The sequence below is a fragment of the Monodon monoceros genome, unplaced genomic scaffold, assembly GCF_005190385.1.
Source record: "Monodon monoceros isolate NGI ecotype Baffin Bay Population unplaced genomic scaffold, NGI_Narwhal_1 Super_Scaffold_5, whole genome shotgun sequence".
In the NCBI taxonomy this organism is placed as follows: Eukaryota; Metazoa; Chordata; class Mammalia; order Artiodactyla; family Monodontidae; genus Monodon; species Monodon monoceros.
The window spans coordinates 41,590,715-41,614,834 of record NW_021703782.1 but is presented as its reverse complement, the minus strand read 5'-3'; the positions used below and the strand labels follow the sequence as shown (position 1 = coordinate 41,614,834).

The window sequence follows — 24,120 nt, the reverse complement described above, 5'->3', positions numbered from 1 at the left end:
CAGACGCTTCTATTGAGGCCGCCCAGGAGAGGCCGCGCGATATAATTGGTTAGGTCCTTGTGTCACTCTCGAGAGCTCAATGGAGTCCCGTTTCAAGGTAAGTTGTGCGGAGAGGTACACGCTTAACACTGGTGGCGAAGGGAAATGCAAGAAGCAAAAAGAGATGGGGAGAGAGCAACGTGGGAGGGTTGGAACAGTACTATCAGAGTTTTTGCGATATGGCACGATCTCCTTTCCTCTTAAATCTTTCTGCTTTGGAAAGACTCATTTCCTTTGCCATCACTGCCTCATCTATGGCACTTTTCTTTATAACATTAAACTCTGTCCTCTATGTATGAGTCACTGAGAGCTCCCTCTCTTTGAACTGAGTGAAAGGGATGAATGTACATCCATTACTTGCACGCATGCCTTTTTCGATTTGTGTTCCAGTATTCTATATTAGATATTAGGTAATTTAATGTCTTTCTCTATTTTAATATATGTATATTGCTGCTCTCTTGTTTGTTTGGGTTTTTTTAAGCGTCTTTTAGGATAAGAATGAAGTCAGAAATGCTTTCAAATAAAGCTGCACGGTTTGAATTACCTTTCACTTCATGTCAGAGTAGAAAAGTGCAGGATAAACATCCTGTCCAGGGAAAGAGGTGCTGAGTTGAGCTAAGGTCCTTCACTTTGGGGTGTATGATGACACTCAAAAAGAGCAGCTGTATATAAAATTAGAACAAGCCACTCCTCTTCATTTGGTGGCAGTACAGTTCTTGGGCCACACATGTATTGCTGACGGTAAAGATAGTCAAACCTTTATCTGGACTCTTACTCTGAGGATTTAGAAAGTTTAACCAGAAGACCAAGCGCTGTCAACCCTTCTGTTTTATAGATGAAGGCTACTTTATTAAACCCCATATTTTAATAACATTCAGGAGGATGAAATATAGCTTTATTCATGGTATTTATTTCTTCCTCCAAGTGAAACTGTAGTCCTCAGGATCGACTTGATGTATAAGTAGAGACAATATTCACTTGACCTAGGTTCTTTTCCAGCTTGGATTTCTTCTTTTAATCTTGAAAGGTAACACCAGCTTCCTACACAGTACTTACAATTCTTGCACAGTGTAACATCTTTCTGGAAGCTCATTCCTTTCCAAAAGAAATTCCTTTACTTGTTTATTTATTACTAGCCTCTATCTTTGAGAATGCCGGAAAGAGGAGGCACAGGTAAGAGTTAGAGATTGCAGGGGGGTGGAATGGGAATGCAGGGAAAATGGACAGATAGTCACAAAGCAAAATGACTAGAAAGTCAGGGTTGAAGTAAATCATAGTTCCTTGAAAGTGTCTTTGAGTGTTGATAGATGCTTAATGGCAAAGAACAGAAGACCTGTTTATCTCCCATATAGCCCGTACAATATGTCCTAGTTCCATACTTTGGATAACAATAACTGGGACTTGGGAAAGGAGGCCTGAATCTATATAACTGACATTTATAATTATCATGCCTTAATCCCCACCCCTACTTTTTATATAACAACAGGCCTGGGGTCCTAATTTCAACATAAAACTATTCTCTAGACCTGGGTGGAACTCAGGGGCAGAAGAAAGAAAAGCTGTTTGAAGAAAGGGAGTCAAGGGGCTGAGGGAACAACAAATAAAGGGAAAAAACAGAAAACCTCCACCTCATCTACAATAAAGTAACCACTGTATGAATAAACAGTTGGAAGATTGGGTTCGCTGTCATTCTCTTCAACCCCTCCCTTCACCCCTAGATCAGTACAAAGAGTAAGGTAATAAATACAATTTGGGTAAAAGTGTAATACTGTTTAGTCAGAATTACCAATGAAGGGAATTGTCTTTTATCCTTGTTAATATGCTCTTAATATTGAATTATTTGCATTTGTTCACGTAATATTCTCAGCAATTTGAAGAAAATCTTTACCATTAACTTACAATTACATAAGTTCCATCTAATTATGTGGAAACTAATACTTTGTTTTATTTTTTGATGTTTGTATCCACAAGAAAGATTTTGTGGATTACAGTAGTATATTTTTGCAAGGATTGGGGGAGGGTGGGTATGGAAAGCTGGGTGTGGTGTGGAGTGATGAAAATCCAGCGTGTGTGTTATGTAGTTAAAGAAATTACCTGAAAAATGGCAAACTTGTCCATTCAAATGCAAAATGCTAAATTCTATGGCTTCAGTATGTACGCTTTTTTCAGTTTTTTCAGAGGAGCAAATATTTTTCAGAATGTTTTCATTTTCAACAAGTTGTTTTTTCTATGTAGATAAAGTGGAGTTAAATTATTTAAGAAATCGAAAATGTCTTAAAATACTAGTTTACTTCCTCAAACAGATGTTTTTACATTTAAAAACTTTTAAATGGATAAATATAGTATAAGTAACACGTACTTTTCCAACTTTTAAAAATAAAAACTGAATACAATCACTTTAACACAAATGATACCTGGATATATATTTCACTTTGAAATTCATGCTGTTACAGCCTGAAATATTAACATACTCTGTCTTGCAATTAATAAAGACTATGTGTAAACATCACACTCCACATTAAGCAATTGTAATCAATCCCTCTTCATTCATAGCTAGGTAAAGAATTATCCACAGCATCTGATCTTGTATTAGAAAAGCATCTGAATTATGATTGTCTTGTTAGCTCTGATATATCTTCAAAGTACTTGATATTAAACCACAACAGAGAAGGGAGAGATATAGGGAGTCACTGAGAGCTTGGAGAAAAAGTTTGACATGGAGAAAGCTGCAAAAAAATAGTTCTCAAAGCATTTGATTCAATTGATTATTTTACTAAAATATCTTTATAAAGGAACAGTCATTCATAGGAATACTCACAAGCTATTGCGGGCAATGTCTTTTATGATAAATAACCCCCCTACACTAGTTCTGGGGAGGAAGAGAGGATACTTTTAGGGTTTTATGATAAATGTGGCTGTAAAGTACAATTGTAACTTTTTTAAAGTAAAGAAAGCAGTTAAGCTATTTAAATGAGTTTACAATGTTTGGCTTAGGGTGATAGTTCCAAACATTATACCCTCTCAGATGTATAAAAATATTATTCTGTGTTAATTTGTTGGGCTGTTTGGGATGATGGAGGGGGTGTCTGCTGTTCATAATGTTAGAAGTGTGACAGTTTACTGCCTGAGTGAGAAATAGAGCTATTATATAGCTTGGTGATTACTATTTTATTTATTCTTCTTAAAGAAGTACGTCAACTTTACTTCCACAGTTCAGAAAACAGAAAAAAAAAATGTCGAGGAAATTGATACCAATGTGAGTTTAGAACATGAAACCGGGCTAAAGAATGAGGCAGGAGTTAGCACCATGGACAGAGACAAGCCGAGCCTGAATAAAGGTTTGCAAAGCTTGTTGGAGTTTTCTGTCCCTCCCAGTGAGACACAGAAACTACAGTTCTTGGGAACATTTCATTTCTACAGACTATAGGGCTGTCCTACTCCATAGAAACACGTTTATTTTGAATTAGGCTGGCTTTTGCTAGGACTCGGCCATAGTGACAAACCGCCAGGAAGGTTAGCGCCCCAAACTCGCTGCGCACCCTCCACTGTCCTCTTTCCAGACACTTCTTCCCCTAGTGAGCCTGTCAGTCATCAAAGAGGTCATACAAAATAAATGCAAATCCAGGTAGTCATCGAAAAGTCAGCTAAACCTACTCCAGATTTGTTAATCCTCAAAATTCCCAGAGGGAATCGCAACAAAAACGCCTACACGCTCGACCCTCTCTCCCCTCCCCCCGTTCTTCCCCCGGCTCCCTCCATCTCCTGGCAAAGGGGCAAAGCCTTTTATCCGAAGGTGAGTGACCTCCGAGACTATTTCGCAAAGAACCCTTTATATTGCAAACACTTTCCATTAGGAACAGTGCCAGAGACGGCAGTGAGCAGCACCACAAACATCCTTTACTTTCTCTTTACATCATGTCTTTAAACTCCTGTTCAAGGGAAAAGGCTGTAAAAGGAGCAGACTCAGCGAGAATTTACCCTAAATTCCGAGGTTACTGTTTACACTTAAAGACACGTGAATTGTACAGGTTTTTTAAAAAATTAAACGTAATGTGTCGCGGTAAATTAAGACCAGCCTATATTGTTCTTCCCCCCCGCCCCCTACCACGACCGCCTTTCCCCCTCCTCTCAGCAAAATGTGTATGAGGTGCATTCTCCTTTAGATGATTTGCCTGCGGATATTCAGACTGAAATCTGTTGCACGTGCCCCGGAGTGTCTCGGAAAATTTATTTGCAGCTTCGGATCAACGATCATTTATGTAAACGCTCCTGCAAATGCCCTCAGCTTTTTTCCCCTCCTCTCTTTTACTCAGGACCAACTTTTAGCAAGGTAAACTCACGTCTTTCCTGAGCATGCAAAGGGTGATCTAGGCGACGAGGGAGGGTGAGGTAAGAAAAAACTTGGAGGTGAGAAGGGGCAAGTCGGAGCTTTGTGTCCGTTTCTTCCAGGGATGCTAACAGCCTTCTCTAAGCTTCCTCCTGGAGCCGATACATCTCATGCAAAATTAATACAAGTAATTAAAAATAGCAGATTCCAAAGTTAAAGGAAACCATCTGTCTCAGCTGGTGGCAATCAGTCTTTTCGCCGGCCCCTTTACCGGGACCTGGGAAGAAACGGTTTTTCTGCTTCCGATGCTCGGAGGCTCTTTCTTATATTGAAGATTTATGTTTCCACTTGTGTGCGATGCACGTCTAATTTGAAATAATAAAGCCGGGCTGAGCAACCAGTCAATCAGAGCTATCAACTGCGCTCGGCACGCAGCCCTGCCCCCAGCTTCCTCGGATCTCTAACCCTCTTTCCCTCCTCCCCTCTATCTCGCTCTCCTTGCTCTCCCCCTCCTATTTCCTCTCTCCTCTGCTCCCTCACACACTCACACTTTTCCCCCACGTGTGTTCAGATCAAACCCTTGCCCCATAGAGCAAGTGACCGTACCAGGGCCCGGGGACAAAGGCAGAGTTTGTAGCAGAAGAAGACTGAGACCCGGGGAGACAGCGGCTAGAGAAACAGCTGTCTTATCAGCCCGCTGCAGAGATGGAGATGGCTCGAGAGGTCCTCAACAGATAATCACTTGAATACGTTTGCAATGCGCCAAACTTCACGCTTGATAAGGCCAACCCAATGTAGAGAGCAGCCCAGATCCTGCTCCATTCTGTTTTATCTGGGCTGTAAATTAAGAAATTGAAATTCAGGTGGCAGAGGCAGCAGTCGGCTGACAGACCGCTAAAGTGAACTGTCATTAAAATGCTTTCGGCAGGCAGAGAGGGGGCGCCTGGAATGGGATATATTTTTTAATGGGGGGAGGGGAGCGGTGAGAGAAAAAGTCCACCGGTTTTAAAAATTATTTGGGGAGAGGAAGCTGTGAGGAAAAGTTGCAAAGGGACACATCATCTTGGTTATGATTCCTAGTCATAACTACGATGTAGAAACAATTTGAAAAGAATAAAGTTGTGTGAAGTTTGGTGTAATAGAGATTAAGGGACAATTTAAACCAATCTGATGAAAAACTGAATTGTGTCTTTATCAGAGCATAGGGCAGAGGAAGCTCTCTGACTACAGTATTAGAAACAGATTCCAAATGGGCTCTAAAGTTTTCCTTTTGTTGTAAGAAAAGTAGATCAATCAGATGCAGAGGAGTTACCATAAACTGAGGTAAACCTGACCTTTTTGTTGAAGTGATGGGGCCACAGGAGAGATTCCAGGATGGTTTTTAGAATAGCCAAAGAAGTTGTCAACCACAGAAACGAATCTGCTTTAGCTACTTACAAGAATAAGAGTTATATTTCATCCCCTCTGCCTTTACCTAGATAATTACTATGGGGTATTTCAGGAAACTCAAGAAATTCCACATGTGTATTTTGACATCACTTGATTCTTTCAGCACACTTTATATCTACACTCTTCTGTCTGCTTTTATGGATATGGAGCATGAAGTTCTATGCATTATTTGAATAAATGTTTCACAAAAAGTTTAAGATGTAAAATGACCAGAATATAGCCAGTGACCTTGTTGTCTTGATTCACTGATGACTCTGTGCTGTATCTGGTTCTCCATGTGGTTGAATAGATTGTAAATTCACTGGTGTACATTTATGAGAGTGTGTAAGTATGAGAGGATGCAGTGCATTTTCCAGGCAGCATTTATATTTTAAGTTTTAGCAATGTTTCTAAAAGCGTACCTTCAGCTGATAACACATGGTTAACACAGTTTTAGAAAATCGATCAGTTTTTACTTTGTTTAACCCCAAAATTTTGATCAATGTCAGAGTGCACTTAACTGGCAATATAAAGGTTGCTTAAATCACAGTGGGGTGAGGAAGAATTAAAAATAAATCTGTTGGGAAAAAATGATGAGAAAAAATTTAAGATGCTAGTATACGTTTTAATAGTTATTAAACTATTTAGATACATTAAAAAACAATTCTTTTAATCTTTGAAATTGTCATTTGATTACTCATAGGGAAGTAATCAAATAAATATGTCATGGAATCTCAAACATGTTTCTGTTGAACATTTTTTTCAAAAATCCTTCATGCCTTGTAACACTGAGAGGTATTAAAAATATTCAAGCACACGAATGAATGAGTGCTGTATGGGTTCTTCAATGAGAGAGAAATCAAAGTTTATGTTAGGTAGCTTTTCCCCTCCATAACATCATTTTCCATAATGTTATCATGTTGGTTTAAATAATGGCTGCTATATAGGCATTTTAAGAAATATTCTTTTAATGAATCCCAACCTTTTAGGCAATGTTATATTATCTTCTGATAATGAGACATTTTTCTGCTTGTTACAAAGCACAGTATTGTTGAGTATTTACTCAAACAAATTTGAATTGCCAACTTAAATGTCTCAAGCTATGGTTTTTATTTTTATTTTTCTTAAGTAAGTTGAAAATATGCATACAAGGGACTGCTTAACCTATTCTTTGTCATTACAATAGGACTTTTTAAAGATGAGAATTTGCATAAGGCTTAAAAGATTTATTCTAAGTTTGAAATGTGAGAAAAAGATACTTTACAAATATAAATCATTATAACACTTCAAAATTAAAAGATAATTTTAAAAAGAAAAAATTTCATTACTGAACAGAAAAATGTTTTAGCATGAAATTATTACAAAAACCACTCCTACTTTTTGTCACAAATAAATGATACAATTTCTAAAGGCATAACAACTCATTATGAAAGATGAAAAATAATTTTAAAATTTTAAATGCAAATTTTATTTTTCAAGTGATTCCCCATTATTAATTCTTCTCTGTGGGAAATGGGATCATAGATTTTTAAGGTAAACCGTCTCTCTATGATGTATAAAGGCAAAATACTGGATGCTTTGGAAATACCTTAAAGTTATAAATGTTTTTATTTAAAACTGATTATGATTTTATTACCAAAAAAAAAAAAACCAATCAGACAACTAATTGTGTCTTTCCAGATATAACATTTATCTTCAGGTGAGGGTCAAATGAGTAATACATAATCATTTCCTATTTCTAACTATTTATTCCTGATCTTTGACAAAAGACCCATTTCAGTTTGATTCAATCATCTTTTGAGTGCCTATATTTATACAATATCTCTTTATAAGTTTTTTAATAGTATAGTTTGTCCAAAAATTAATCCTTTTAATGGAAATTGATATGTTGCTTTATTAGGAGCTACAATTTTGAAAATTTTAAGAGCTTGGGTTTTCACTTCAGACACATCTGAATTTGAACCTGACTCCACTTACTGTGGGGTCCTGGACAAGTTATTTTATCTTCTAAGCCTTGATTTCCTGATCTACAAAATGGTGATAATAATGTTTAATTTAGGATCCCTGTGAGGTTCAACGAAGTCATGAGTGTAAAATACTCAAACTTCCTGGCATAGAGGAAGTAGTCAATACACGGTAACTACGATTATGGAACAAAATGGTGACTTAGCACATTTATTTGATGAAGCCAGAATTAGAATTCCTGTGTTTATATAAAATGTCTCTTAAACATTTTCATTTGCTCTCATTAATTTCCTAACTGATATATCTTATGATAAATATCTTCTCACATTTCTAATTGTAACCAAGTTTAAAAGGCCCCAAAAGGCATAAAATCTGTCTGCCCTGTTATGTAGCTTCAATATATTTCCCAATACAATTTCATGATTCACCCATAAAAAGTTGTGGGTCTTCAAAAAGGAACTTAGTCTGAGAACCTATTTGATTGATATAATAATAAAAACACCTTAGATTTTTATAGTACCTTTCATCACAAAAAGCTCAATGCACTTTTCCATATTTATCATTGTAACTCAGGAGGTAAGGAAGGACATAAATTATTTCTCATTTTCAGGAGCATAGCAGAGGCACTGGGAATTTAGGTAACAGTTCTAAGATTAATAGGAATACAGAATAGCTTTCCTGAATGTCAGTCTTTCTGCAATGTTACTCTCTTTGGCATTAATTACAACCATTGTTCCTTTATTTAGGCTCACAATGTTAGTGTCTGCCATTAAGTATAGGTTATAATTCAGTTAATTACTCACTGAAATCAAGTTGAGTCAAATATATACTATCACAGTCTAATCAAATTAAAATATTTTGATTTTATGCCGAGAAACTTTTATTATTCAAATATGTATGTGTCATATATATGCATACATTATCCATTCTTATTTACCATTCTATGTTAACTCTATGGCAAGATTTTTAAAGTTACTAGTCATTTATGGCCTTGAAAGAAATCAGTTTCAATCTCCTCATCACTCGCCTCTCCCCAGGTTCATTCCCTCTCTCCACATATATTTTTATAGGCTATTATATTTATTCCATTTACATAGGCTAACAGTAATTTCTGCTCTAGTTTTCTATCTCTTAGGTTTCTGTGCTTGAAAAATCTAACAAAATAAATATCCGAAGGAACATAGAGGTAGGCTGTGTAAAGGGCACAAGAGACTATGCTTTTTATAATAGTTTGTTTTGAATGAAACAAAATGGAGACAATGTCCGCTTGACATTGTAAAACAAAGAATGTCAGAAGAATAGTAAAACTTGTGTATGGTTTATAGTTTTTCAGTTCCTTCCTGGGCTTACTTTGCCATGGATTGGTATAGATTCAGCTACAGGTGTGGACTTTCAGTGAATAACTAGAACAGAAGGAAACAAAACTTGATAAAAACCTGATAAAAGAATAAACTTTAAATATTTGGATGTCTAAGTTCATAGGTTACAATGGAAAAACAAACTTACTGTTCTTTAAACTTCAATAGGTATCTATCTATAGCCTAAATGTATCCTATAATTTGATAGGACTGACCCACTCAAAGTCAAGTCCAATCATGTGAATGCCAGACTTTTATGAGGAAGTGTAATTAGCACCAAGAAGAAACAGAAGCATACACACAGAAGAGCCAGAGCTACTCTTTATTGCCATTTCGCACCAACCCCTTTTAACCCTTCATGTTGATGTGACTAAATGGAAAATCTGTTTCTCTGATTGAGCATATGTATATGCAGTTTAAGGCTGAGAATACTGTTGTAATAGAAATATGTCTGGTCACTGTCATTTCACTGTCTTCGGTCACTGTCATTTCAGTATAAGAAATTAGAGAATACGTTGTTTGAAATGTCAGTTTTTGTAAACATGAGTTGGAAGATGTAACATAAATGAATGGTGTTACAGACTGCTTAAGCTGTCTGAGTAACAAATAAACATTTCCTTGAATTATTTTGACACAATTTACTGTGAAATTTCTTTTTTTCTCTTGCTGATATTTCTAGATTTCTTGTGCAGACAATAAAGAGAAAAGTCTTTCTTTTATGTCAGGGCTCATTTTTTAACTCATAGAGCACTGTTTTGTAGAATACTAACATTTCCTAGATGTAAAATGAATACTAAAATAGAGGTGTGTCTCCATATTAGTCATATCAAAAGGATACATGAAAATTTGAGCCTCTTTACAAGGTTTTTTACACTGATAATAATGAAAATGTTTTGATGGCCCAAATATTTACAGCAGGTATTAGGACAGTGATAGGGTTCTGAACAAATAATACTTTTGAGCCAAAATGCCCAAGAAAGCTATGAGGGAAAGAAACCAGGAACCAGAGCCTATCATGCTGCACCCTGCTTAGCTATGGATGCCCCTAAAACACCTTTGTGCCTAAGAGGGAGCTGTATAAACAATGCTAGGAGAGGATGCATCATGCTAAGATTCCTAGGCTTGAAGAAAGGAGACTTGAGTCCTAGTATTCTTTCTCCCACTAACTAGCTGATTCCCTTCAGCAAGTCCCTCCGACTAAACCTCATGATTCCCAGGAGAAGACTGGATTAATAATAATAATGGGTAACAAGAACTGAGTATATAATATGTGCTGGGCAGCATTCTAATGCTTTATGTGCATTAAATCATTTAATCCTCACAATAATCCTATCATTTTAAAGATGAGGAAACTGAGGAAGTTAAGTAATTTGCCCAAGATCACACAACCAGAAGTTGACAGAGCTGGGATTTGACCTTAAGTATCCATTCTTATGGCCCAAGTCCTAAACCACTATTTATTAGATGACCTGTAAGGTACTTTCCAGATGTAAAATTCAGTAATTCCAAAAAAATATAGCAGAAATTAATACTTGCAAGAGAACAAAAGTGTGAGGAAAATAGATACTACAGTTAACATAAACAAACAAAACTCTATGTTTTATAATGAAAATAATTATACAGTCTTGCCATGCTACCTATTGCTGACAAATGAAAAAGAGATAAAAGTGATAATTGGATGATTTGCTTCTTTAAAATGATTCAGGTCAAATACAATAAAATTTTGAGAAATATTACATAAGATGTCCTAACCACCAGCAATTTCGGGGGGTTTGAAGAAATTTTAATTATTTAGCTTTTTTAGGGAATTGTCAAAAGTATTAAACATCATATAAAGGATGGTCACTAGAACATTAAACAGTGCCTATTTTGAGGTAATAGGAGTTGGACTTTGAGTTTTTTAACATTTTCTGCATTATTGAATTTGTAAAAATTCTGAGCATGCATTCTTTTATACAAATCAGAAAAACAGGTAGTTTAGTGTTTTGAGGAGGAAAAAAACTTTACAGCTCCAGAGCGCAAGCTTCAGCCTTGTACCCACCAGGTGGGAGCAGGACGTAGATACTGAGTCGTGAGGACCAGTGAACTCTTAAAAGACAATTTAGATTTAGAGAAGCACAGATTAACAGCCCTGGAGCTTTATAGTTTAAACAAAATAATATTCATTCATAAAGACAAATCTTGAGATTTAATACATATGAAAAATAAATTAATAGAGGAAAATGAAAAAAATCTCAGAAATTGCTCTACCAGTTTCTTAGAATAATACAGTATCAGATGTAACTATCTTGTCCTATTAGAATTACCTAATGTATACATTAAAAAAATTTCTTTTATTTATTTTATTTATTTATTTTTGGCTGTGTTGGGTCTTCGTTGCTGCGCATGGCATTTCTCTAGCTGTGGCGAGCAGGGGCTACTCTTTGTTGCGGTGCACAGGCTCCTCATTGCGGTGGCTTCTCTGTTGTGGAGCACGGGCTGTAGGCACGCGGGCTCAGTGGTTGTGGCTCACAGGTTCAGTAGTTGTGGCGCACGGGCTCTAGAGCACAGGCTCAGTAGTTGTGGAGCAAGGGCCCAGTTGCTCCGCGGCATGTGGGATCTTCCTGGACCAGGGCTCAAACCCGTGTCCCCTGCATTGGCAGGTGGATTCTTAACCACTGTGCCACCAGGGAAGTCCCAAATTGCCTAATATTAATTGCACACAGGAACAACAATTATTTCCTTCACTCACTGCCTATCTATATTATGATCAAGGGATGTTCTTCTTTTCATTTAATTAATCATTTCTTTTTCCCTGCTCTATCCTTTCTTGCAATTGCTGGAGATTCTCATAAAATGAACTTTAATTCCCAACTAGCAAAGTCCTTATATTTCTATGGCAAATAAATAAATGAAAACCATAATACAGTAAAGAATTATGATGAGATTGAGCAAAAACTGGCTTCCTGACAGGTACCATTTAGTGAATTGCTATTTCAATGCCCTAAACAGTCACCTGAGTTAATTCAATTTTCATACTGTTTAATTTTTGTCTTTAAAATCACTCTTCACTGTCTCAAGTCTATAGGATGGTACAGTCCGAACATCCTCATTTATTTAATTTTGCCATTTAAAAATATTCTAATATTATGACCAAGAATCTAACAAGAGCTAAATGCAGGTATTATTTATTTTTAAAGGAATGCTATGAATACATTTGTATTGACAGAAGTGAAAAAGAAGGTACTAAGAAACAATATCAAAATAAGAGAATTTTATATTTTAACATGATGTGTTTTAATGTGACCCTGGTACTATCTTTTAAGCTTTATAAAATGTAAATGTATATTAACTTTTATATATGAATTGTGGCCATTTTGGAAAAAAAGTTATTCGTCATAAACAGAGGACACAAAATGCTGCTGCTCTCACTCATGGACTCATTTGACTCGTGGTGCAGTCTTGAATAATTTTAAACCAAACATGACTGCGGCAATCAATTTTCGTCCAATTTATTGGGCATGAGTTAAAGCCAATTAAAAAACCATTTTTGGTGCAATTCAAGGGGAAAAATGTATAAACCCATGAAAAACAGATTTCAGTCCTAGACATGAGTCATCACTATTCTAAATAGTGGCGTTAAGCCCCAAATCAGAAGGAACATGTCCTAAAATTGCATATTCCACACTGGAAACTGCATTTCTCAGCAATGATTTTATACAATTTAAAGTTTTTTAGTAAGAAACTGACCTGGAAGGAAAATCATGCTCTTCTAACATTGTCTCATTTCTGAATATTTTTTTAGCCACAAAATTAAAAGGTAGTTTACAGCAGCTCCTGAGTTTATGAATTAAGAACTAAGGTAGAAAGCCATCTGTGACCTTTATACAAAAGAAAGCAAAACATTTTACCTATAATTTTAAAGTATCTTTTACCTATTAGACCACGTCTCCTTTCACATGAATATAGTGGCTCTCTTTTAAGGCCGTAAAATGAAACAATCCCTGTGCGCTCCGGATAATCTTAGGGTAATCAAAGCAGCAAAATGGAAGCTTCTAGGTTGGAAATTACAGCTATAAAATGCAGCCATACATTTTCAATCTGTATATTAAAAACGCCTTTTCAGGGTTATAGCTGTTGAAAGTATTCAAGCAGACCTGGATTCTTGTTCTGCCTCTCCCCTGTCCTTGGTATATGACTCTAGGCATGTTGCCTGATCTCTCCAAGCCTCAGCTTTCTCATTGGTAAAATGAGTATAAAAATAATAGCTACCTTTTGGGGATGTTGTGAGCATTAAGTGAAAAAATATTTGTCAAGTGTTTAGGAGAGTGCTTGGCACAGAGTGGATCTTCCATGAATGACAGAACTGGTGAGATGAGGTGAAAGCCCGGTGGTTCTCACACATAGCTGTGCATCTATACCTCAACCCACCTGTGGAGGCTTTCTTTGAAAGTACAGATACCTGGGCTCGACCCCAGGAGTAATTCTACTCAGTGATTCCGAGGTAAGGTCTAAGCATACGTGTTTATAAAAACTTCTATGGATGATTCACATCTATGGATGATGAGCCACTGATTTAAAGCAAAAACTGATACAGATTTTTCAGTTGCTCAGTTAATATGGAGTTAAAGTAAACTCTGGCTTGAACTATTTTGGTTTGGCTTTCTCCACTGAGCAGATGAACTGGAGTTATTGCCAAATATGTATTCTGGATAATGCTGAAAGAGATTTACCTGGGAGACTCTTTAAATATATTATTTACATTCAGATGTCTGTAAGGTCACAGAGTAAGCATGATTTTCCAAAAGTTCCTGTTATTATAATAAAGGAATAGACACGTGAGATAACCCTGGGAGATTACAGTCATTCCACTGGCATGGATATATTTCAGTGTTTACTACATCTCGTAGCTTTTGCTTCTGTTTAATAACATAGGCAGATAAGCCAATACTACCAAATCAATTTTTTTCAGCGTTATATTTTCCTGTTGAGTTCATTTCTAACTGTCCTATTTCGAGATAAGTAAGCAGTCTCCTCTCCTCGGTGATAGAGATCAGGAGTGCCACACAGTTAAGAAAAGCAGCTACCAGAAAAAGATGTATTTTGGCCTGACATGACCACCCCACGAGTTACTCATCATGATCGTTTAACAAAAATGAGGGCATTTTACCTGGGAGCAACCTTTAAATATTAACTGAAACCTGGACTCTCCTTAGTATCTTCCCATTAGTGGAGATTAGTTTATTAGATTAACAACCTGTCTGTCACCTTGGAAGGGAAAGAGAGACTGTCCTAGTAGACCTTGGGTTTTACCAATGTCTGCAAAGGGGGCAGCACGAGCCTAGGGGCATAAGGGATAGCAGGTCCTAGAGGTATCAAGAGAAGGTGATGGGGAGGTGAGATAATCAATCATTCACCATTTTGTCACCATTTTTGCCTAGGGTAGCTCTAGGTGCAGCTGGTATGGTCTCAGACTTAAGGCCTTCCCTGCTGGTAGGCAACCAGAGTTATTTATACCCCGGCACAGCTCTGTGCAGGAATCCAAGAATATTCCAATACTGTCATACCACCAAACAGAATTTTGAATTTAGAGAGTTTTTAGAGAGCGGGCCATTGATATACTCTCTCCTTGGATCTAAACATGCAAATTCACATAAGATCTAGTTGGGAAAATATTATCTGGGAACATTCTACCTCCCACCCCACCTCAGGGTTCAGAAATGACTCAGAATAGTCTAGATATAAGTCAACATCATGTATTGCCAAGCTCTTGGTAGATCAAATCTTAATGTTGATTAAGATGTTGATCAAGAAGTTGGTTTACCCAAATTCTAGTTTTAAAACTATTTGTAAATCTCTACGTTTCTATACGTAAAATGAAATTATAGTATTTGATTTTCTTACTTTATGAGGTTATTGTGTAGCCAAAATAAGATGACATGTATGAAAACTGGAGAAAACGTTTATTGTTGTCACATAAGAATGAAGAGGAAAAGAATTATTTTTTTGTTTTTGTTTTTTTTTGCGGTGCGCGGGCCTCTCACTCTTGTGGCCTCTCCCGTTGCAGAGCACAGGCTCCGGACGCGCAGGCTCAGGGGCCATGGCTCACGGGCCCAGCCGCTCTGCGGCACGTGGGATCTTCCCGGACCGGGGCACGAACCTGTGTCCCCTGCATCGGCAGGCGGACTCTCAACCACCGCGCCACCAGGGAAGCCCAAGAATTATTTTTTAATGTACACAACTTACTAGCAAATTATCCAAAGTCTTTCAGGAACATATTTCCTTTTTCTTAAGTAAACTTTCTTTTTTCTTTCCTTTTTCGATACGATTCCTCCAAAGTTTCAAAATCAAGTTGTAAGATAATAAACCTATGTTAAAACTTCAAAAATTGAAATTGCCTCAAACTTGCTGAACTATCTTGGAAGGTGAAAATCTGTAGAAAAAGTGAAACTTTCCTTTTTTTTTTTTCGGTTTATGAATGTAATGTTTTATCTAAGTCTAGGCTTAGACAATTGATTTCTAAAACGTGGCTCTCTGAAATTTTAGAGGAGAGAGCCCTTTCAGAATTTTTCATTTAACCGGCAGAGAATTGCTTTCTCACAGCTGGAAGCTTGAACAGCTGTTGACTCTGGCACTTTTCTATTCCTCTGGGTGAGAGTTCATGAACCCTCACTGTGCCATTAGTAGGACAGCCAGCGATGTATGTGGTCAGAAATATTTTCCAATGCAACCTATTTCCAAGGCTACCCCTCCACCCTCTCACTAGGACTGGGGCACAGATAACTCAGAGCCCTTGTGTCACCTGTGGGAAATATTCTCTCAGTTGAGGAAAACCAACCTCCATAAAAGTCTTCTTTCCGACCCATGGTTAGATCACAAGGCTCATGTGACCATAAAGATTCCATGAAGGACTTTTGATGTCGGTCAGTCTCAGGATTTAGCATCCTTTTAGACTTTATAAATATCCACTCCCCTTTTTTTTTTTTTTTTACATTTTATAGGAAATTTCCCTTTCATTTAGCATGCATTTCTGAGTGTTTCTTAATGGATACTAAATAACTAACTCCGTTTTGAACTTACAGAAAGAAGAACAAGCAAAAAGACTATTTCAGAATAGCTGCCACTGCAGTACTATTTACTGTATCCACTAGAGGACACCTCTCAGAATGGCTTAAATTATCTCCCCCTCTCATTCCCTGTGGCCTCTGGCATTTGATGCTCAACTAACTCTTGAGCTGGGCCACTGGCTACATATCAGTGTTAGAACGAAAACATTCCCCCTGCTTTAACACCTCCTGCTAGTTCAATAAAGCGATGTTTAAATGACTGAACTGGCTTCAATGAACTGTACTTGCCATTTTTTCCTGCTTCTTAGCTAGATAAAATGGAGATAATTATGAAGTGTTTGAGCAGGTTTAATGAAAGCCAGTTTCTTTTGGTATACTCCTGAAGCAGCAATCATCATCTGTTTGGCTTTTGAAGAGCAACAATTATAATCACTTAAACCCCCAAGGGGAACAAAAATAGAATTTACATTAGCATATAAAATATACAGCTGGATTGGGCAAGCCTATAAAATTCTGGGAAAATCATTCTAATCTGAATGCTATTCAAACTCACAAGTAAAATGAGTTCAAGAGTATTTTACATGCTTCCTTCCTATAAAATAATACATATAACAATGTTGAGAGGATTTTCCTAAAAATGAACACAAGGGAATAAAAAATTGTTGCCAGCAGAGAATCCCAGCAGGAATGGGCTAAACTGTATTGTCAAGATATCAGAGAGCAAAATGCAAAACGATATTCACAGGAAGGACTAATCACTCTCAAGAGAAGATGTTTCATGCACTTGGGAGTTTAAAAAAGGAAATAGGGTGGTTTTAGTCTGATTAATGATGAAACTTAATCATAAATAAGGAAAATTAGAGATTGATAGTACTTTCCTCCTCCACTGTAAATGTGAAAGCAATACAAAGGAAAGTGAAATCGCTTAAGTTGATGCCCTATTGTTATGAAGCAGAACTCTTTTTCCTATTTTAAAACATTTTCATATCATTTCCTCTCAAATAACCTCTTTCTTACACCTCTCTTTCTAATTCTAGCCCAGATCACAGGCAATCTCCCTCACCATTTATGTTATTTAATTACATTTGCTTTTGTGTGCCTTTCACGGTTTACAAGATACTTTTTTTTTTTTTTGGTAGAGCACAGAAGAATAAAAATGGAGCCTTTGCTTTCTCCATTACGCTACTAGCAACAAAACACTAACATAATCAATATATTAAAGGCTTTCCCGGCTGTGCACATTTGTCAAAGGCAGTGTGTCTAATAAATTACACTAATGAATCTTGAAAAATTCAGCATCCTACACAGACAACTTGTTCTCCCTCATAATAAGTACATATCAAAATGTAAAGACTAGGAAAATGAATACTTTCATTTTTCTTTATATTATTTGAAGTTCCATTATTACACTTTTCTTTTGAATGGAAAAACAAGTCGGGATGCAAAACTTCACCTCCACTAGGAAGCGCTTCCTGAATACCCACACAAAAGCCAACTGCAGGCATACTGGTGATGGCTTCTTCTATCTTTCTAAAACACTTTGTACACACCTCTGATAGCAATTATGTCACTGCATTATAACCATTTGTTGACATGCCCGTCTCCTATACAGACTGCATTGCTTGACAGCAAAGCCATCTTTTTCAGCAGGGTATTCCTGGGCTCTAGCACTGTACCTTAAACCTAATAAGCATGCAATAATGTTTGTTGAGTGAAGTTTATCATTTTTGTATTCCAAGACACATCAAAATGTTATGGTGACTGATAAGGCTCAACCATATATTAAATACCATCTCTGCCATAACATCAAATTTAATGGTGATATATTAAGCACCGAGAAATTAGAAATTCCAAAGTCTAGATTTCCGTAGCAATCTTTATTCCCCTTATCTTTAACAAAGGATAAGGGTAATTTTTTAGATTTTATTAAATATTTATAATGTGTCCAGCGGTTATTTTTACTGGAAACACTAAAAAAACTGAATTCTCATTTCTGAATGGTAATGACGTCTTCAGGTTTTACTAGCTTTACATGTCTTTCTTTCTTTTTTAAATTTAGAACAATTAACACTGCTTTCTCAGCCTTTGTCAACGTCTGTCAGGTTTGGTGGTACCTAGCTAGTAGTATTCTGCCCTTTCCTATAAACTTTTCATGCTCTGAGAGGCTTTGGAAGTCCGTAACATGTAACTTTACATTGAACACAAATGTAAAGATTTCATGTTTGAAAGAATTTAAAGGAATAATTGAAATGCATAACATGAAGGATTCCAGGACCTATGCAGGAACTATCTTAAGGTCCTTTCATTCTTTTCCTAATTTAAACATACTCCACATTTTCCTCCTAATTTTTCAAGTGAAATTATTATTTTGTATGAGGTTATGGGACAGCGATGGGTGGTGAAATACAAGAAGAGACTCCACAGATCTATCCTAAAATACTCTTATATTTTTAGTTAATAATGAATGTTAATATTATCATTAGGTAAAATTCAGTTTTGTGGCATTATCCCACAAACTGAAACTGAAAAACTGCTTTAATAACTTTTTTTGCTTCATACTAATATAACTATAACTTTTTGTACATTTATTATTCATATATACAGACTTGTGTACTTTGATGAATTTGAAGGGAAAGAAAATTGTACATACAACTCTATGATCTTAGTACATAATAATGTAATGTAAATTTCCAAATCAAGGATAAAATAGATTATACAAATATTTTATTAACTATGATGAAAACCCAGCCTGAATTTTAATTAAAATGAGACAATAACTAGAATTAGGTTGGAGAGGTAAAAGTTCAAGTTATGGTCTCCAAGGTCAAAGTGAAGTAGAATTGAGTTATATGTGACTGACTGCTAGGCTATTTGGGAGTTTGAAATGTTTAAGCCTCACAATTCAGCCCTTTATAACATGGTTCTTAAAAGTCCAAAATTATCAGACTCTTAAAAAAGCTATTGGAATTCTCATAGTAATAGGGTTTAAACATGATAGAGCTGGACAATTTCACTTTTTAAAAATCAAACTTACAAAATAGATAAATCAGTTTTTAAAAAGTCCTTCACTTATCAGGAGCATTAATTCAAAATTTTTAATTATGTATGCCTTTTTAAATATGTGTGCCTTTTAAAATATGTATGTATGCCTTTTTAAATATGTGTGTTCTCTGCATTTTAAAAAAGTAACTCAATTTTTTTAAAAAAAACGTCCACACAAAACAACTCAGGAGCCCATCTACTGCAAAAATTGCAGATAGAGTGCTTTCATTTCCTCTCAGGTGAAAGTGAAAAATTGAACAGTTTTCTGTTGAATGTACATGATGGCCTTAAATATTTTTAAATTTAATATCTATGTCCCAATCTCTTAGGTTCAAAGATTTTATAAATAAAAAAGAGCAAAATTAGAGCTTTTTAAAAGGAAAGGTTTTTTCCCCAGTATTTCAGAGTCTATCATCTTTCATATTTAAAAAGGAATCATAAAATGAGACCCCATATTTTCTATATCACTTTCTATCTTTAAGTCTCTTTAGTTCACTAAATTAAATGAGGGTAGTTTTTAAAATGGAGGCCCCTATTCACTGAATAATTAGTGTAAAACTTAACTGATTAAACTCTGACTTAGAAAATAAATATATGGCAAAAAAAAAACCATGAAATGATTTACTACCTATAAAAGCATACAATATTTCATTGCTCTATCAAATGTTATTGTAACTGAATTTTTAAAGTCTTTAAAATGGAAAATTAAATCTGAATTTAAGTTGGTAAAATGAAAAATATCACTCTGCTTATTTTATTTATGTCCCTTATATTTAAGGAAAACTGGGTTTTCAGTTAGGCTTTCCTTTTATTAAGTTGTTGGTACATATCTGTGTATGTTGTGTATGTTTCAAATATATTGGTACATATTTGAAAATACTTCTGTCATTAAATTGATTTAATCTTCCTCTCCTTTTGTTTATTTTTGGGGTGGGACAGAGGAGGCAATAAATCCTCCATTAGTGCCCCCAAAAAGAAACAACCAGCCAAACCAGCATAAAGTATCCAATCCCAATCTGGGGATATAATTAGGAATGTTTCAGTAGGATTTTTTTTTCTTCAAAATGTTTTATTGAGGAAAGTGCCCAGATTAACAGGTAATCATTCCTATGTTTGGAATTTGGGGAGATTATATGGGTTTTATGTGGAAGGTCTCTTTAAATTGAGTAAATCAGCTCATATTTTCTATTATTTGATTCTCATTTTGCTTGATTTTAGACCCAAGTTTAGAGTCAGATAGATTCAAATCCTCACTTTATGGTTTATGAGGTGTCTGATTTTAACTACTCAGTTTCTAGGCATGCTAAAACCTACCACCTAGAGAGTTCTAAAGATTAACTGAGATAATATATGTAAAGCACTTACATATATGATTGGATCATGGTAGAGAAACAACAAATGTTAATTATTAAAGTTAGCTTCTTAGCTGTTTTACATTGTATATTTGATATAAGATACACATTAAAGTTTAATACTAATTAGACATAATAAATTAAAGTTATTTTGAATTTTTAAAATCATAGTATCACTTCAGCCGTTTCTTTTTTACTTTTTTTGCTTGCAAGCACATTTTATGTCCAAGAATGGTATAAGAGGCAAAACCTACAACGTAACATTAGATGACCCTGGCTACCTTCCCCCTGCCCCCATATCTCACCCATGTTTTTCTCCTTTATGGGAAACAATGAATATTTCTATGAGAGTATAGAAATACTGCTTAGTTGAAAACACTTAGAATTTTGTTCTTATGAACATTATAAGCTTTCTTTTATTTGTAAAATTTATTCTAATGGACAGAGGTTTAGGGAAAATATCAAAACATGGCCACTGTATTTCCAATGTGCCAATAATATATAATTAGAACACTGAAGAAAGAAATGATTATAGTATCATATTCTGATATAAAGAAATTTCCATATTGAGAATATTTAGCAAACCTACAATTGCCACAGAATTAGGGTATTAGTAAGTGGAAGTGCCAGGAAAATACAGCTCTAGTCTAAGTACTTATACAGGAAACTAAACATATGCACTAATATTAATTATCATCTAGAAGACAACTCTCAATTATCCAACTTATTCTAAATAATAATTGTTATGATTATCTTCAACTGAAATAGTATTTTTAATGTGCAAATTAAAAACTACAGTAAAGTTGAGGGTTTGTTTGAGATTATGAGTATGATAAAAATAAATCTGATTAAAGATGTTTTTCTCAATTCAAGTATCAAAGCAATCTAATTTTACGTATGTACAGGCCATACATTTAAATTAAATAGGTATGAGAGTTGAGTAGTATGGTCCAAAATAAATTATATAGTTAAAAACATTGTTAGTTGACTATCTGTACTCTAAGAATATCAGTACATAAGAAAAACAAACTTCCTAATTTCAATGGGATTTAAATATATATCCTAAAAATAAATAAAATACTATATTCTAATCTAAACTCTTTTCAGAGCCAAAACTTTACTGAATTGATTCTTCCTGTACCAACAGATCAGTAGTTTAGTTAGTCATTTGGTGTTTAAGCTCTCAAACTGAAAACTGTTTTAAGGATGGTGATTGAAATAGCGATGATTTTGAAAGCTAGCTATAAGGTAACACTTTCCTGTGATAGTTACTGGTAAATTACAGTAGCTTCATGTAAAATAGACAAAAAATAAGTCAGTTGTTAAAATAAGTTATTAAAGTATATGCCCAATAAAATACATTAATCGTTATTGCAATATAATCAGTTTAAAACTTATCTGTGTTTCTTATGATCAGAAGATATTTATAACTTAAAAAATCTTTATTTCAGAATAGATCTTGAGAAATGTAAGCACATACAATTATACATCTACACACATATAAAGTTAAGTATGGTTTCAACAAAACATGAGAACAATTCCTTTCAAGGGGGCATTTTTGCCTCCATTTCATCCTTCAAATGAGAAAACTTGGATGGCCTTGCCTCATCAGAGAATGTGCAGGTCCATTGCAATATAGGGCATCCCAGTCATCTCCATGGCAACAGCCCTTGACAAGTCAAAAGGCAACTACATTCACAAACAGAAAAAGTTAAGACTACTGAGAGCTGGCCAAACAGTTTAGAATTTTCCAGAGGAAAGGTTGAGCCTTTTACCAAACTTGAAATTATTAAATTTTACCACAAATATTAAGTTGGATAGTTATTCTCAGAAAGTGAATGAGATAAAGGGGCAAGACTCAGAAATCTTTCCCCGGAATACACCTCCCATTTAAAACAAATAAAAGGGATTAGGAGAGGAGATTGAGGAAGGACCCGTATATGAACCTGTTCATTTTAGTTTTAAAAGAGGATGGGGTGGGGAGGAGAGCAGGGAGAAGTGGGAAGGAGGGTAGCAAGCAATCCCTTTCTCCAGCCTCATACCTTTTAAGATCACAACTTTCCAAATGAATTATGTGATCATCATTTAGCGTTTAAAATTTGTCTAAGAATGATGGCTTCTAAGGTTGCTACCTGAGGAAGTGCAAGGAAGAAAGGGGGAGGTCTAACGGTGCAGGTGAGGACACAGAGGTAGTTGTAGTAAGTTAGTGTGACCCCATTGTTCCTTTTCTCCTTAGGATTTTGGTCAGGAATGACCCGGCTACTGTGCTGAGTTCAGGAAGTGAGAACGGCACGGCTCTTTTGAAACCAGACAATAACCTAGTTCCCTTCTCCTCCATCCTCTGCACCTCGACCCTGCTGACTGCCAACTCTCACCCACTTGAAATACATCAAGCCCATTGCCTTCCCAAGAGTATCAAACAGATAAACACGGAACACCTCTACTGCCCATAGTAAAGAGAAAAAATTAAAACTACTATTTTCTGTTTCACCACCCCCTGCTCACAGCTCCCAGTCGCCAGCCCTTTGTGTGTGATGAGTCCCCTTCAAACCACCCACAGACCGAGCACCCAAGAAGAAATGGTAATTTTTTGTTTAAAAGTTCACTTACCACGGCAACCTCATATTGCTTTGTCATGCTTTTTGCACTTAATTTTTCAAAACTGCTTGTGCAGGGCGCAGAACTGGGAAGGCAGGACTAAAGTATCTCTAGTAATCACAACAAAAAGGAGAGAACATTCACCAATCAGAATTACATTAAAATGCACAACCCCCAGAGCTAGACGCACGGTTCAGACTACACCGGGGAGGGGAGAGGATGGGGGCGGAAAAAGCCAAGCTAACGAGACAAAAGGTAAAGGAGAGAGTTGAGTGGTTGGAAGGGAAATCGATCCAAGCCGCCCTTAGACTGAGGAAGGGCTTAAAACCAGCACGACTATCACCCCTCCCCCGCCCCCAGCACCCCCGCGATCACCCGAGCGACTACACTTGCCTCCAGCCAGCTCAACCTTAGGAGAGGAATGCCCCATCTAAGTTCGCTAGCCCTGCCACAGTCTTCCACTGCCTGCTGGGTTCGTTCAGGAAAACACTTCCAGAGGCATCCATCCACTTGAGGTCTGGGCTTGGCTGCTGCTGCGGGGCGGCTGCGATCAGCTGCTAGGATCGTTGCCGTCTCGTTCTTGCCTCACTCGCGCTGCACAATAGCCCCGGCTGGGTGCACCTCATTAAGCCAGCCCGAGAGCCCCAGAGCAGGGCAGGCAGTGTGACAGCGCTGCCCCTTTGTAATGACTGTGTGATGGATGCAACCGAAGGGTGGGGTCTGGGTGGGTCAAAACTGTTAATGACAGTATGTATCATTCTGTCTGTCCTCCAGGAGAGGGAAGCCCCCTGCCACCCCCTAGGTCGGACGGTCTCTCTCTCTCTCTCTCTCTCTCTCTCTCTCTGTCACACACACACACACACACACTTCCCTCTTTCCCCACCTCCCTATGGGATTTTCTGCTGTCAGCGTTCAAAAAAGTATGAAAACCATCGTGTCATTTTCATCTGAACAGATAGCGAATT

At 36.5% G+C, this 24,120-nt stretch overlaps 1 protein-coding gene across 4 annotated transcripts in view; it reads right to left on the bottom strand.

The window, feature by feature from the left end:
- The window catches only part of ELAVL2 (ELAV like RNA binding protein 2), a 159,052-nt gene extending 135,164 nt beyond the window's left edge, over positions 1-23,888 (bottom strand). For all 4 annotated transcript variants that reach the window (XM_029202773.1, XM_029202777.1, XM_029202780.1 and 1 more), the window contains exons 1-2: positions 23,549-23,888; positions 23,168-23,265 (exon numbers count right to left, since the gene is read on the bottom strand). Coding sequence is in view for 1 of the 4 variants with exons in the window: in XM_029202784.1 (XP_029058617.1) it covers positions 23,168-23,194 (27 nt within the window). In the remaining 3 variants the exon portion in view is untranslated. The remainder of the gene's footprint in view (positions 1-23,167; positions 23,266-23,548) is intronic.
- Between the last annotated feature and the right edge of the window lie 232 nt (positions 23,889-24,120).